We start from the raw sequence: 17,341 nt of genomic DNA, 5'->3' as shown, positions 1-17,341 counted from the left end.
ATTTATTTTCCCACCAACATTGAAAAAAATCCATATTCTTTTGTTGTATGTCGGATTGCGCTCCTGGCGTGAAGTGTTTACTCTCATTCTAACCATCAGTAACAGGATGCATCCCAAATTGCACCCTATTTCCTTTATAGTGCACTACTTTTGTCCAGGGCCCAAGTAGTATACTTTATACCATATCAGCACTATAAATATAATAGGGTGCCATTTGGGATGTAGACACATTCTATGCAGGTACATTATTCTCGCTTGACTCCCAACACCCACACACACTTCTCTATCACGTGTTTCACATTTAGCAGTACAATTCACATTTAGCAGTACAATTCACATTTAGCAGTACAATTCACATTTAGCAGTACAATTCACATTTAGCAGTACAATTCACATTTAGCAGTACAATTCACATTTAGCAGCACAATGTAGCACAATTCTGAAGCTCGCTTTTTACTCCAGCTATAGAGGTAATTGGACCACAAGGGACCGTCTATTTGGGGCTCTGTCTTCCTCTTCTTCAGTAACATACTGTTAGAGATGTGACACGTTTTCATGTCCACTTTGACAGGTCGATTTCCTTGTGGTTTTCCTCCTAAAACGAACAAACTTTGGTTTCTTTTTTGTGAACAAAAGTTTTTATTGACTGTAAGAAGTGTTACATGAATGACAGTGTACAACTTTAAACAGATGTTGTACACACACACACTTCTTTAAAAGCATGTATCTATATTTTATTGCATGAAATGTATCCGCTATCATTTCCTATAATCAACAATAACATTTGAACATCAGATCGTCAGTTACTAACTATCAACGGGACTATCGTTACTGCAATATTCTCTGTTTTCTGAAATTTTGCCTTTCGGACAAGATACCCTCATGGCTATCCAACTCGATGGATTCTCTATTTACCGAGCGGACAGGACATCGGATTTAGGGAACTCCAGAGGTGGAGGAGTTTGTCTCTTCATCAACAGCAAACGGTGTGCAGACTCGGGAGTCTCTACCTAATTGTTTACCCATCTTGGATTACCTGATGGTCAAATGCAGACCCTTCTACTGCCAGAGAGAGTTTTCAGCTGTTATTGTGAGTGCTGTATATATTCCACCTCAGGACAACAACAACAACAACAAGCTGGCACTTGACAAACTGTACGAGGCTATAAATATTCAGGAAACCATGCAGCAGGAGGCTACTTTTCTTGTTGCCAGTGATTTTAATTTCTGCATCACCAAGACACACAGTGGTGTAGTGCAGTTTCTTTAATGTAATGGAGCACCATCGTTTCTCAAAGTTTGTAGCCTACTGACAGATCTAGCGTATTGAATATCATTGTACAATAGGCCTATGCATAAAATGCATCATCCAATTGCAACGTCTGCCTAATGCCCACACATATTGTCTCAAGAATATGCTATATTTTGAATATCCTCAAACACCAAGTTAGGCATACTTAATCTCAAAATAGGCCGTCATCACTGTCAATCGTGAATGATAATTCTTCACGTTTTACCTGTGAAAGGTCAATCTGTATCTGCAAGCCAATCATTTGATCGCAATCAGTTTCATGAGGATATGCATTTAGATCTTCTTGAATGAGAATTAAAGCAGATGGTGTTAAAAAACTAATAGCCTTGTAGGCTTATTTTGTTTCAATCAAAACATGTATCCTGCCTGGTGGCGCGCACTGAGTTTTAGCCGCATGAGGTCATTTTTTTACTATTCAGCTTCAGATAAGAAATGACTGAGGAGGTGTTTTTGGTGTAACAGCATTGTCCTACTATGCTATAGTATATGCTATTATTTTCAGTTCTAATTAATCATTATGTGATCTTGCAAGACAGACATTGATTCCGCTCTGATCTAACTTTACTAAACATGCCGTCACAATTGTAAGAAGTGATAATCTTCTATTTGTAGTAATAATACAATAGTTGAAAAGTTTTGAACAAATAAATTTCTTCCGAAATGAAGGAAAAGCAAGAGAGAGAGAGCGAGAGAGCGTGGGAGAGAGAAAGGTTGTCATTTTTTTCAGTTTCACTGACTTAGCTAGAAAATGCAGCTAGTTTTGCCTACTCAAAACACCCTGCTCAAACAGAGGGATGCTATGCTATGACTATCCAACACAACACTGGAACTCTTCCAATACAACGTATGCTTTTGGTTTTACTAATTTATTGCCACCGGGCCCTGCCTGTGTAAGTGCTAAACTGCTTACACTGTAACATTACTGCATGATTGAAGCGAGTTTACTAACGCGAAGACAGGGAAGAAACCACATTTTATCTACCTATAGGCTGCTATAGCGTACATGTTTATTTGGTTTGTCATTCTATCGTTTTCATGGAATTTTTTTCGTAATTAAATAGAATGTATTTAGAATTTATCAGAATACATTTAGATGCATCACTGACGTTGTCCCCACAATGAAGGTTTGCTGCTTCCCCAATCAAAAGACCCGAATTAACATGACGTGTACACTAAGCTTAAGAAGGACAGAACTACTGCTCGCATGGCTATCACAGCCAACCCCGAGGCTACGGCTGAGGACACGAACGCATAAAATAAGTCCCGCTACGACCACTGCAGAGCCGTCAAACAGGTAAAAGTACAATATCAGAACAAGGTGTAATCCTATTATAATGGCTCTGGCACTCAACTCACATGGCAGAGGCTACAGTACAATAAGGACTACAAGGAATCCCTAGCCGTGATCTGCCCAATGATACCTCTCTACCAGTCGAACGCCATGCAAAAAAAAAAATTATGCACACTTCGATGAAAGCAACACAGAGCCCTGCTTGAGGGTCCCCGCTGATTCGGATGATCTCTCTGGGTGATCTCTTTTTCCGAGGCTGATGTGAGTAAGGTTTAAACGGGTAAATACTTGTAAGGCCGCAGGGCCAGACATTATTCCAGGGCGTGTCCTCAGGGCTTGTGCAGACCAGCTGGCAGGGGTCTTCACAGACATTTTGAGTCTCTCCTTGTCCCAGTCTGTAATCCCCACATTTCAAAGTGACTACCATCATCCCTATTCCCAAAACCTCTAAGGCATTCTGCCATCCTAGCACTTGCATCTGTAATAATGAAGTGCTTTGAAAGGCTGGTCATGGCTAGGGTTGCAGAATTATGTGAACTTTCAATAAATTCCCTGGTTTTCCTGAAATCCTGTTTGGAGGATTCTGGATTTCATGCTTATTCCCTACTGATTCCGGGAATCTTCCAACTGGGATTTTGGGAAAGTTCGCTGATTTTGCAACCCTAGTCATGGCACACGTCAACTCCATCCTCCCAGACAAACCACTCCAATTTGATCCACAGATTATGCACTCAATACTGCCCTCTCCCACCTAGAAAATAGTATGCTGTTTATCGACTATAACTCAGCGTTCAACACCGTAGTGTCCTTCAAGCTCGTCACCAATCTCAGGACCATTGGACTGAACACCCCGCTCTGCAACTGGATCCTGGAATTCCTGATAGGCCAACCCCAGGTGGTAAGAGTAGTCAACAACACCTCCACCATGCTAACCTTCAACTAGGGGGCTCCCAGGGGTGTGTGCTTAGCCCCCACCTTTACTCTCTGTTCACTCACAACTGTGAGGCCGAGCACGACTCCAACTCCATCATCAAGTTTGCTGACGACACGATGGTGGTTTTCCTGATTATTAATTATATTTATTTCCACCACAATGCTGCTGTTAATAGATTATTGATTTCCATTGACATTAGTATCTATCTATTTTTCAGATACTGGTCACAAAAACTCTTGTTTACATGCATATATTACCATTAGTATATTACCATAGGCATTTATATATCACCGCTACCAGTCACTTTTCAGCCCTACTCACACCCCTTGAATTTTCACACATTTTGTTGTGTTGAGGAGTCTGCATGATTCCCCTCCGGAACTGTTCGTGCATACAGTACCAGTCAAAAGTTTGGACACACCTACTCATTCCAGGGTTTTTCTTTATTTGTACTATTTTCTACAATCATGTAGTATCCAAAAAAGTGTTAAATCAAAATATATTTTATATTTGAGAATCTTCAAATAGCCACCCTTTGCCTTGATGACACCTTTGCACACTCTTGGCATTATCTCAACCAGCCTCATGAGGTAGTCACCTGGAATGAATTTAAATTAACAGGTGTGCCTTGTTAAAAGTTAATTTGTGGAATTTCTTTCCGTCTTAAATGCGTTTGAGCCAATCAGTTGTGTTGTGACAAGGTAGGGCTGGTATACAGAAGATAGCCCTATTTAGTAAAAGACCAAGAAAAGCTCAAATAAGCAAAGAGAAACAACAGTCCATCATTACAAGAACTTTGAAAGTTTCTTCAAGCGCAGTCGCAAAAACCATCAAGCGCTATGATGAAACTGACTCTCATGAGGACTGCCACAGGAAAGGAAGACCCAGAGTTACCTCTGCTGCAGAGGATACGTTCATTAGAGTTACCATCCTCAGATTGCAGCCCAAATAAATGCTTCACAGAGCTCAAGTAACAGACACATCTCAACATCAAATGTTCAGAGGAGACTGCGTGAATCAGGCCTTCATGGTCGAATTGCTGCAAAGAAAACACTTCGAAAGGACACCAATAATAAGAAGAGACTTGCTTGGGCCAAGAAACACGAGCAATGGACATTAGACCATTGGAAATCTGTCCTTTGGTCTGATGAGTCCAAATTTGAGAGTTTTGGTTCAAACCACCATGTCTTTGTGAGACGCAGAGTAGGTGAAGGAATGATCTCCGCATGTGTGGTTCCCACCGTGAAGCATGGAGGAGGAGGTGTGATGGTGTGGGGGTGCTTTGCTGGTGACACTGTCAGTGATTTATTTAGAATTCATGGCACACTTAACCAGCATGGCTACCACAGCATCTGCAGCAATACGCCATCCCATCTGGTTTGTGCTTAGTGGGACTATAATTTGTTTTTCAACAGGACAATAACCCAATACACCTCCAGGCTGTGTAAGGGCTATTTGACCAAGAAGGAGAGTGATGGAGTGCCGCATCAGATGACCTGGCCTCCACAATCACCCAACCTTAACCCAATTGAGATGGTTTGGGATGAGTTGGACCGCAGAGTGAAGGAAAAGCAGCCAACAAGTGCTCCGCATATGTCGGAACTCCTTCAAGACTGTTGGAAAAGCCTTCCGAGTAGAGCTGGTTGAAAGAATGCCAAGAGTGTGCAAAACTGTCATCAAGGTGGCTACTTTGAAGAATCTAAAATCTAAAATGTATTTTGATTTTTTTAACACTTTTTTGGTTGCGACATGATTCCATATGTGTTATTTAATAGTTTTGATGTCTTCACTATTGTTCTACAATGTAGAAAATAGTACAAATAATGAAAAACCCTTGAATGAGTAGATGTGTCCAAACTTTTGACTGGTACTGTATATTATGACAAAATGTTGTGATGTTTTACTTCGTTTTGGTCTTCGGCAAGGGTTTTTTCGGCTGTTCGTGCACACAACATTTTTTCTCGAGGCAAGCCGAAGTTCGGAGCCGAAGTCTACGCCCCTTCGTCGAAGAGATTCTTAAATTAAGTGTTTGTTGTCATTCAACGATAGACAACTTGTTTTCATGCAAATAAAATATTTGAGAAATACTGCACCAAACATCTTTGTTAGATATAAAATTGTGTGACTTAGATCTCCTCTTCAAAAACATAAATTAATGACACTTCTTGAGTTAGCTTAGATTCATTCTGACTATTTTGAGGAAGTGTATACTGGCTACAGCGTCTAAAGATGGACAAACAGTACTATTGCCGCTTTTTCAAAATTTTCAAGCAAAGGTCTTTCAAAGGAGTATGTGAGTACACTCGTTCAGTTCGCCTCGCCAAACCACATTTTTTGTCAACGATCTACACAAAATACTAGAATGTCAAAGTGGAAGAAAAAATCAAACGAGTTAAATTTATTTATGGAAAATAAAACACATATCTTGATTAGATAAGTATTAAAACCCCCTGAGTTTGAATGTTAGAATAATATTTGGCAGCGATTACAGCTGTGAGTCTTTCTGGGTAAGTCTCTAAGTACTTTGCACACCTGGATTGTACAATATTTGCCCATTATTCTTTAAAGAATTCTTCAAGCTCTGTCAGGTTGATTGTTGATCTTTGCTAGACAGTCATTTTCAAGTCTTGCCATAGATTTTCAAGACGATTTTAAATCAAAAGTGTAAGTAGGCCCCTCCGGAACATTCAATGTCATTTTGGTAATAACTCCTGTGTATATTTGGCCTTGCGTTTTAGGTAATTGTCCTGCTGAAAGGTGAATTTGTCTTCCAGTGTCTGGTGGAAAGCAGACTGAACCTCTAGGATTTTGCCTGTGCTTAGCTCTGTTCTGTTTCTTTAATTTAAAAAAAGAACTCCTTAGTCCTTGCCGATGTCAAGCGTACTCATAACATGATGCAGCCACGACCATGCTTGAAAATATGAAGTGGTACTCAATGATGTGTTATGTTGAATCTTCACAAAACATAACACTTTGTATTCAGGACAAAAATGTAATTTCTTTGCACACTTTTTTCCAATATTACTTACTTTAGTACCTTATAACAAACAGGATGCATGTTTTGGAATATTTTTATTCTGTACAGACATCCTTTTTACTCTGTAATTTACAGTGCATTCGGAAAGTATTCAGACCCCTTGACTTTTTCCACTTTTTGTTGGGTTACAGCCTTATTCTAAAATGTATTCAATTGGTTTTTTCCCCCTCATCACTCTACACACAATACCCCATAATGACAGGTGTTAATGACAGGTGACACTTATGGATACAGATAGCACCTTCATCTCCACACAGCAATGCTGCCCATGACCGCTGATGCGTGTGTGTGACTCTCTGTCTTAGGAGGCATGGTATGAGTTCCGGGTCATGGCGGTCATGGAGGAGCTGGTCAGCGAGCCCAGTAACACAGTTGGAGTATCCAGTACAGGTGAGTGAACAACACACCTCTGCATACACATACAAGTGTATGGACACCCCTTTATCACACAGAACATGTCTAAAATGAGAGAGACACAGGTATGGGGCAAGTTGCAGACTAAAATGTTGATATGGCAATAAGCTTTAAGACAAAACAAAGCAAATCGGAAATAGTTTTAAGGGTCCATCATTTTTTTTTTTTTTTAAATACTTAAATATAAATGAGTATTGCCCAATGCAGGCATACTTCTAGTCTGGTCCCAGAACTGTTTATACTGTCTTGCCAACCCTTATGTGTCAACACAGCACAAACACATCTGGGACCAGAAATTGGGACTGTGAGCAACTGTGAAGGCATCACCAGAGCAGCAAAAAATTCACGAGAGCAGCAAAAAATTCACGAGAGCTTACTTCCTAACATTGGAAGTACTTTACTGCCCCCTCCTGATGAAGTAGTTGCACTACAGCATCAGATTGTTTTAAACAATATTTGGACAGTCATTATTTTTTAAAATGTTTTCACCTTAATTTAACCAGGTAGGCTAGTTGAGAACAAGTGTAACTGTTTTCTTCTGTGGAAGAAGGAGAGGACCAAAGCGCAGCGTGATTAGTGTTCATCATGTTTAATAAAAGACAATAAACTGAACACTTCCAAAAATACAAAACAACAAACGTGAAAACCGAAACAGTTCTATCTGGTGCAGACACACAAAGACTGAAGACAACCACCCACAAAACCCAACACAAAACAGGCTACCTAAATATGGTTCCCAATCAGAGACAACACAAAACACCTGCCTCTGATTGAGAACCATATCAGGCCAAACACAGAAATAGGAAAACATAGAAATATAAACATAGACTGCCCACCCCAACTCACGCCCTGACCATACTAAATAAAGACAAAACAAAGGAAATAAAGGTCAGAACGTGACAACAAGTTCTCATTTACAACTGTGACCGGGCCAAGATAAAGCAAAGCAGTGCGACACAAACAACACAGAGTTACACATGGAATTAACAAACGTACAGTCAATAATACAATAGAAAAAGTCTATATACAGTGTGTGCAAATGAGGTAGGATAAGGGAGGTAAGGCAATAAATAGGCCATAGTGGCGAAATAGTTACAATATAGCAATTAAACACTGGAGTGATAGATGTGCAGAAGATGAGTGTGCAAGTAGAGATACTGGGGTGCAAAGGAGCAAGATAAATAAAATTAATAACAGTATGGGGATGAGGTAGTTGGATGGGCTATTTACAGATGTGCTATGTACAGGTGCAGTAATCTGTGAGCTGCTCTGACAGCTGGTGCTTAAAGTTAGTGAGGGATTTATGAGTCTCCAGCTTCAGTGATTTTTGCAGTTCGTTCCAGTAATTGGCAGCAGAGAACTGGAAGGAAAGGCGGCCGAAAGAGGAATTGGCTTTGGGGGTGACCAGTGAAATATACCTGCTGGAGCGCGTGCTACAGGTGTGTGCTGCTATGGTGAAAAGTGAGCTGAGATAAGGCGGGGCTTTACCTAGCAAAGCCTTATAGATGACCTGGAGCCAGTGGGTTTGGCGATGAATATGAAGCGAGGGCCAGCCAACGAGAGCATACAGGTCGCAGTGGTGACAAAACGGATGGCACTGTGATAGACTGCATCCAATTTGCCAAGTAGAGTGTTGGAGGCTATTTTGTAAATTACATCGCCGAAGTCAAGGATCGGTAGGATAGTAAGTTTTACGAGGGTATGTTTGGCAGCATGAGTGAAGGATGCTTTGTTGCGAAATAGGAAGCCGATTCTAGATTTAATTTTGGATTGGAGATGCTTAATGTGAGTCTGGAAGGAGAGTTTACAGTCTAACCAGACACCTAGGTATTTGTAGTTGTCCACACATTCTAAGTCAGAACAGTCCAGAGTAGTGATGCTGGACGGGCGGGCAGGTGCGGGCAGCGATCGGTTAAAGAGCATGCATTTAATTTCACTTGCATTTTAGAGCAGTTTGAGGCCACAGAAGGAGAGTTGTGTGGCATTGAAACTCGTCTGGAGGTTAGTTAATACAGTGTCCAAAGAAGGGCCAGAAGTATACAGATTGGTGTTGTCTGCGTAGAGGTTAATCAGAGAATCACCAGCAGCAAGAGCGACATCCTTGATGTATACATAGAAAAGGCTCGGCCCGAGGATTGAACCCTGTGGCACCCCCATAGAGACTGCCAGAGGTCCGGACAACAGGCCCTCCGATTTGACACACTGAACTCTGTCTGAGAAGTAGTTGGTGAACCATTTGAGAAATCAAGGCTGTTGAGTCTGTCGATAAGAATGTGGTGATTGACAGAGTCGAAAGCCTTGGCCAGGTCGATGAATACAGCTGCACAGTATTGTCTCTTATCGATGGCGGTTATGATATCGTTTAGGACCTTGAGCGTGGCTGAGGTTCACCCATGACCAGCTTGGAAACCAGATTGCATAGCGGAGAAGGTATGGAGGGATTCAAAATGGTCAGTGATCTGTTTGTTAACTTGGCTTTCAAAGACCTTAGAAAGGCAGGGTAGGATAGATATAGGTCTGTAGCAGTTTGGGTCTAGAGTGTCTCCCCTTTGAAGAGGGGGATGACCGCGGCAGCTTTCCAATCTTTGGGGATCTCAGACGATACGAAAGAGAGGTTGAACAGGCTAGTAATAGGGGTTGCAACAATTTTGGCGGATACATTTAGAAAGAGAGGGTCCAGATAGTCTAGCCTGGCTGATTTGTAGGGGTCCAGATTTTGCAGCTCTTTCAGAACATCAGCTATCTGGATTTGGGTGAAGGAGAAATGGGGGAGGCTTGGGCAAGTTGCTGTGGGGGGTGAAGGAGAAATGGGGGAGGCTTGGGCAAGTTGCTGTGGGGGGCAGGCTGTTGACCGGGGTAGGGGTAGCCAGGTGGAAAGCATGGGCAGCCGTAGAAAAAGGCTTATTGAAATTCTCAATTATCATGGATTTATCGGTGCTGACAGTGTTTCCTAGCCTCAGTGCAGTGGGCAGCTGGGGGGAGGTGCTCTTATTCTCCATGGACTTTACTGTCCCAGAACTTTTTTGAGTTTGTGCTACAGGATGCAAATTTCTGTTTGAAAAGGCTAGCCTTAGCATTCCTAACTGCCTGTGTATATTGGTTCCTAGTCATGCTGAAGGCTGTTATTTCAAATACAGTGATATAGTAAAGAAAGTACAATTCTCCCCAAGTAAAATGAGGAGGGTGGGAACATATCCTCTATCGAGTCCTCTCGAGTCTGTGTTCATGAAAGGAAAGTAGATAAGGAAAGGAGATGAGGAAAGGAATTGACTCATGAGTTTTGGAATGCATTCCCTTGACTCAGTCAGGTCCTATGGGGAGCTGCATCAATCCAGCAGAGTTTCTAAATCCATTTCCATTAAATGTGTTTGGGTGTATCGATCGCTTTCGGGCCATAAATGATGAGTCGCAGAATCAGGTGAATTGGACAGCCAGTTGCTGTGGTGATTGGCAGGGGCCTGCCAGGGACACACACATACGCAAACACAGAACACACACAGTTAGTGTGATGACTGGCAGTAGCCTGCCAGATACGACCTGCCCTGTAGATGTCAGGCCCTCCCTTTCGTAATCAGCTACAAGCCTAGTTCAAAGGCTATGTAGAGTTACTTGAGTAATTTGCACATAATGTAATGTTCTTTGCTCACAATAATGCAGGTTTAAAGGCTAGCCTGGAAGTATTTGTTTTCTAATATACCTATATACTTATTATTGTGTGTTGATATCGGTCACAGTATTGTTTTGAGTCAAACACCTCTGTCCAAGCCTACAGTCTACTGGTAGACAAGTAATTTCATGTTCCCCCCCATATCTCTCTCACTCTCCCCCCTCCTCTGCCTCAGACTTCTTCCCGCCCCCGGAGATGGTAGATGAGGGGGGACTGACGCGGCCGGTGGTGGCTGGCATCGTGGCCACTGTCTGTTTTCTGGCGGCCGCCATCCTCTTCAGCACACTGGCAGCCTGCTTCGTCAACAAACAGCGGCGACGCAAGCTCAAGAGGAGGAGAGGTGAGACACATACAGTATAGACACACACAAGGATTCACAGACAGACACACAAGCATGATTTGATAGCTCTCTATCGACATCTCATTGAACTGACATTGATGGCATTGATACATTAATGATGTCTTATTCTGTGTGTCCCCCATCTCTTTTTCAGACCCCCCTCTCTCGATAACACACTGCAGAAAAAGCATGGAAACTCCGTAAGTAACCCAAGCCAACAATGCATACATTTTTTTTCTCCCTCCTTCGCTGCAAATTACAGACACACCCATCAAATAGAGAAAGCCTATTGGAAGGACCACCAATTACTGGCCAACGATTGGCCAAATATTGATGGACAGGGGGCTGTCACTATTTAACTAGCTATTACGCATAGTTCATCTCAGCAAAGCCAATACTTGGTCTTTAACGGTCAAATTTTGAACCAACACATTCTCAATTCTAATCAGAGATATTTATCGTGTACAGTAAAAATAGTTTTCTATAATGTCATTTAAATAGACTAGTAACTAGTAGAGCTGAGCTTGTACACAAGCGTGCGTATGTCACGGCCCAGAAACTTAAATCCATCGTTATTGACCTTGTTTTCCTAATTACAGTTGTTTTCCTAATTACAGTTGGATTGAACGATCAATACTCCTGGGTCACAGAAAGGTTGTCACGACCGTGTTCACAAACATTGACTACCAAGTCTTTGTGTGCGACCGAAATGACACCCTATTCCCGATATAGTGCACTACTTTTAACCAGAGTCATAGGGGGGCTCTGGTCAAAAGTAGTGCACTATAAAGGGAATGTGATGCCATTTGAGACACTGGTCAAGTCTTTTAGTAGTTTAACAAAACAACCCTACATGGAGACATCAATAAAAAAATCCCTCACATGAAATGCAGAACATTTGATCATTATTTGAGGGTGGCGCTTCAGATATCTGACAGAATATTGGATTGGAGAAATGTTTCTTGCTCAGTTCTCACAGGGTCTCATTTGGCTCATGTGGCCTCATTAAAATAGCATCTTAATTGCCACATAAATTCTCTCTCTTTCTCACAATCATTCCTTCTCTGGGCTTTGAGGACTGAACAAGCATACACCATAGAGCTCCATTCCAATCTCTATCTGTTTTGCTCCACTCACTGTTTTTACAGAGCATGTCTTGTTGATCTCCTGGTGTGACGGTACAAACATTGTAACACGATGGACAACCACATTTTAGGAGAAGATAATATTTTATGTCTGTAAAGTTATGTTGTTTTGAGTGTCATTTGAGAGGTAAAAACAAAAACAAAGGTAGGTATCCGATTTGTCACCATAGCCTGTTATTTTTCCAAAAGCTTCTACTTGATTCTGATGTCTGTCTTTAGCCCTCGTCTTGGGGCTCCTTTTGACCCTTTTCTCACTAAAGTGCCAACCCGAACGGTACTGTCCTGGCTTGGATGTTTTTCTTTCACATTGTCCTATCCAGCACAGTTTCAGCAACTATGGTGGGTGTGTAACCAGGCAAGCCCAGTAGAGCATGGCTCGGGTTGACATGGCTCGGCTCAGTAGTAGTGTGAAAAGGGCAATAGGATATAAAGTCCAACATTTTAGGAACATCAAACCAGTTTTAGGCTATTTTGTATAATCCACCCAAGATGATGTGCAATGATAAATCAGACCACTAGGGGGGACACAAGAGCTAACATGGTATAGCAAATCCATATCTGAAGTCCATGGATAAAATATGACCTCCTGTGAAAGCTATGATCGGAGACCAGCTTCAGATACTGAAAGGGGTTCAATCCCTCTCTCGCTCTCTCTGTGTGTTAGAATTGGTGTCGGATGAAATTGCCCGTAGACACTGATCTTGGGTCAGTTTTGCATTTACCCCACCAATGGTTAAAGTTAGGATTGGGGAAGGGTAAGTTGATGCTAGATCTGTACCAACAGGACACTTCACCCCGTAACGTAAGTATTCAGTCAGGACTATGTTCTGTTCTATCCCCTATCTCCTCTATGCTCACTTTGTCGATGACTATAGGTTAGCAGAGGCTGTGGCTGAAAGGCTGCGGTTGAAAAGTGGCGCACTGGCAAAGTACGGCTGGTACATGTGAGTTTCTATGGCAACGTGCCCCCGGGGGGAGGGTCTTGATATTCTTTTGCCTGATGAGCTGCACCGGTGGCGAAACGCGCCGCATCATGTGTACAGGTGCACATCTACCGTGTGGTGAATGTTGCGCTTACACATGGAGCTAACCCCTCCTCCTCTCCCCCTTTCCCATGATGCAGTATTAAAGGCACAACTACGGCAAGGAGGATTTCGACCTGTCGCGTGTTGATTTGTCTTCTCAGTAGACAAAAATACCCGGTGGAGAATCCCCTGACTTTTTTCATTATTCCTCTTTTCTACACTGACAGCGATGTTGTTCTTTGATCTTTGTCGAGAATACTTTTATGGCGCTGGCAGGAACTTGAGCTGTAAACAAATCCAATTGAAGTTTACCATGGTAAAAAAAACATGCATGCTGTGAATGATGTTTCCTAGCTGGCTATTTTCATTTGGACCCAGGGGCCTCCCTCATGCTTCTTTCCACCTGGCTTTACTACCCATGCTTCTGTGGCAGGCACTAACTTTACTCTGCTCAGCAGTTTACCATGGTACACTAAAACGGTTTACTTATCAATGTTATCATGGAGAGTTTTTTCAACTTTTCCTCACACTTCAAAAGAACAACGCACAAACTGCTGACTGAGCCTAATTCATTTTTTTATCTCTTATTCTTGAATGAATTATTATTTAATTATAACCCCTCTTTTTTGTCTGTTTTCTTCTCCCAGTTCTAATAACTGCAGCCTTTGATGACTTTTGGATATGATTTACACACCGTGTCAAGCAGCAGCACTCTCTTGTATTGGATGATCCTATTCGTTTTGCAATATGCAGTACTCATCATCAACAACATTGCATACTTTCCAACCACTTGTCAATAAAGTGAAAGTGAAGGAGTTTACATTGACTGACTATGGTTATGCACTTGAACGTTATCCTCCAAATCTCTTTTGTCACCGTTGAACCATGTAAGACTTGAACATAGTCACAGCAAATAGAGAACAGAAGTTCAAAAACATCCATGATAAATGTATTGTTTTCAGTGTGGTATTTTTATCCAATACCACATTTTACATGGAGGCCAAGCTGTCATTATTGGTTTCTGTAAATGTTGACCCAAGCCAATTGCACTCCAGCTCACTACATATCACGTTAGAGTAATAGAACGTACTTCAATGCCAGAGCCTCCCAACGGTGTTGCACTAAAAGTGATGTTAAAACCTCTTCTGACTCTAAGAATAGAGCATAGGTGCAAAGACATGCAACTAAGAAATTGCTGATATGTTTTTGGTACCACTTTATCGTATGTGTCTGTTCTACAGTTAAATCAATTACTAAACTAACTCCTACTACTAACTAGTAAATTATGTCGGCAGTTACATGTACACACCATGCTGATTTTAACGTAACAGCTGTATCCTTTCCACTTGCTCTTAATCAGTTAAATATACTCTTTTGCTTACTCTCCATCCCACCAATATGAACTATTAACTGCCGATAGGTTTAGGGTTGAAAGTACAAAAGGGGAATGTCTCCCAGAAGTCATAGGAACAAAGGTGTGCATGTGCTGCTACCAAAGCCAGACAGAGGGTAGGGATACCCCCGTTCCCTCTGAAATGCATGACTTCCACAGTACTCAGTATTTCTTCCTGTCATGTGTGGGTTTCTAATTGTACGCTGTATAATTGTGCCTAATAAATGGAGATAATAAACTTGTCAGACGTGCACCGGCCAAATCTCTTCTTGTATCTCTCGCTCCTTCCCTGTCTTCTCTTTTCCCCTCTGTTTGTTTCTGGCTCTTGCTCTATATTTCTCTCTGTCCTCTCCTCCCCTTTCTCTGTCTTGCTTACACCCTTTTTCTCTGACTCAGCTTCTCGCCATCGTTCTCCTTCCTTTTCTTAGTATCTTCCTCATGCCCCTGTTTCTCTGACTCTCTCTTACTTCCCCTTTCTCTGTCTTTGTATCTCTCTCCATCTTTCTCTCCCTACCCAGCCTTTTATTTTGGACTCTCTCACACCCTCTGTCCCTCTCTGTTTCTCTTTCTCTCTTTCCCTCCTCTTTCTTCTCTCTCTTTCTGTGTTTGGACATGTGGAAGCTCTGGAGCCTCATTGACAGCATTCCTCCTCCTCCCTCTTCTCCCCTCTTTCTCTTCCTTCTCTTCCCGTCTGTTGTTTTTCCCACCGCAGGACTCCTCTTAGCCCCTTGCCCGGCATAGAGCCCTACTGCGAGGGGCAAGACGCCAGCAGCTACCGGCCCCCGCCCTCCAGCCCTCAGTGAGTGTGGCTACCTGCACCTTGTTCAGCCCGCCCCTCAGTCAGTATGCTGCTGGCTGGCTTGGCCGTATGCTTCATGTGCTGGGCACGGTCACACGCCGGTTCGAGCAATTGGGGCCCTAAGCACCCTCGCGGTCCACTCACAGGAGATGCAAAATGATTGAAAAATTACAGCTGTAAAAAGATATGCACTAAGCAACCTACCTGGGGTCATAGTGTTTTATAGTCTCCAGAGATGTCATAGTCTAGGTGTCCAGCTGGGGGTGACGTGTGTACAGCATTGTCGGGTACAAAGTGCCCTTCTTTGAGAAACCTGTTTAGCTGAATTTAAATACATTCAAATTGGGATGAAAGTCCTAGATCCCGATATCTCAGATTTTTTCCCGAAATTGATCAAATAGCAATTTAAACAAGTACGATTAATGGTGTCCCCTGAGCTGTGTACAAACGTAGCGCAATGTTAGCTGGGACTGACAAGGATTTTCAGATTCAGGGAAAAAAAGGCATCTGACTCGCGATCAGACTGCTCCAAACTCTAATTGACATATAAGCCACGGTATGTGGTGTACCTACAATCAATATAAATAATGAATTAATAAAAGTGCCTGATTCAACGTTGCACAGGAGGCAATGTATTCAGTTTTCCAGAGATGGTCAAAATTGCCCCCGATGTTGACCGCCATGCTGTACATGTAAGATGAAACCACTCCAGTGTTGAGAATGATCCAAAATCCCATTTTGCCTATAATTTGAGTCGACAGCCAACCTCGTCCCATTAAAGGTTTCCACTGGGCGTACATACCAGAATCTTCCTCTCTCTCTTCCCATCTTGTGGGGTTCATTGGTCGGGCTGCTGCTGCTTCTTCTCACGCCCCACCCCTAACTGCCCTCCTGTGCCATGCACAGGGAGTAGCCCGGCTCGCCATGCTACCGGCCCGACCTGTTTAAAACCTAGCACAGGTGGACCAATGGCATTTTAAGTCTGGGATGTATTTGGAAGTCACCATATGGCATGGCTATACAAAGCGAACAGGTCTGGTGTACAACAACTGGAAAGCAGTTGATTTGGTTTATTGATAACATCTAACATTTATTGATAACATCGGCGAGATCGATATTCAAGAGAAGCTGACAGTTATTCACGAATTATGACAATGTGTTATTACTGCCCCATTATCTGTAACTTTCTTTCCCTGTCAAAAGTGAAAATTACTCCCAGAGTTATTTGAAGTCTGGGCTATCCGGCTCCAAAACCACAGTTTTAACACATCATTCAAATAACTCTGTGGCAGTTACATTTGCCAAGACCCACCCACACAGTTTACAAACAAATGCAAGGACAGCACTTTTGACTGGGAATGAATGTTACAGATTGTGACTTTAAACATAGCAAATATGTTTCCATAAAAATGTCATCATTCAGTACCGGTAACAATTTACTTAAACCGTGCAGGTGTAATGCATTATGCTGTTATAATGCATCATAGGACTCCTTTCATAGCTAGACATATTATAAGCGTATGATAAGACAAAGGTTCATACATGCTTATAACAAACATGCATGTTTTCAGTAAAGTGTTACCAAAGTACATAAATTATTATTTTTACAGCATAAATTTGTGACTTTTGGACATGTTCATGTGGCTGTCAGCAGTACGTAGTCACACAGTACATAGTGGTTATACACTGAGTGTACAAAACATTAAGAACAGCTTCCTAATATTGATTTGCATCCCCCCTCTGCCCTCAGAAAAGCCTCGATTCGTCGGGGGATTGACTCTACAAGGTGTCAAAAGCATTCTACAGAGATGCTGGCCCATGTTGACTCCAATGCTTCCCACGGTTGTGTCAAGTTGGCTAGATGTCCTTCGGGTAGTGGACCATTCTTGATACACACGGGAAACTGTTGAGTGTGAAAAACCCAGCAGCATTGCAGTTCTTGACACAAACCGGTGCACCTGGCACCTACTACCATACCCTGTTC

At 42.3% G+C, this 17,341-nt stretch overlaps 1 protein-coding gene across 1 annotated transcript in view; it reads left to right on the top strand.

Moving 5' to 3' along the window:
- igsf9bb (immunoglobulin superfamily, member 9Bb) overlaps positions 1 to 17,341 on the top strand; it is a 155,887-nt gene that overhangs the window by 129,738 nt on the left and 8,808 nt on the right. The window contains exons 16-18 of the mRNA XM_038988473.1: positions 6,880 to 6,964; positions 10,831 to 10,995; positions 11,150 to 11,195. Coding sequence (XP_038844401.1) covers positions 6,880 to 6,964; positions 10,831 to 10,995; positions 11,150 to 11,195 — 296 coding nt within the window. The remainder of the gene's footprint in view (positions 1 to 6,879; positions 6,965 to 10,830; positions 10,996 to 11,149; positions 11,196 to 17,341) is intronic.

The sequence above is a fragment of the Salvelinus namaycush genome, chromosome 3 (genome assembly GCF_016432855.1).
Source record: "Salvelinus namaycush isolate Seneca chromosome 3, SaNama_1.0, whole genome shotgun sequence".
Classification (NCBI taxonomy): Eukaryota; Metazoa; Chordata; class Actinopteri; order Salmoniformes; family Salmonidae; genus Salvelinus; species Salvelinus namaycush.
The sequence above is the reverse complement of the archived record's forward strand: the minus strand, read 5'-3'. Positions and strand labels throughout refer to the sequence as shown.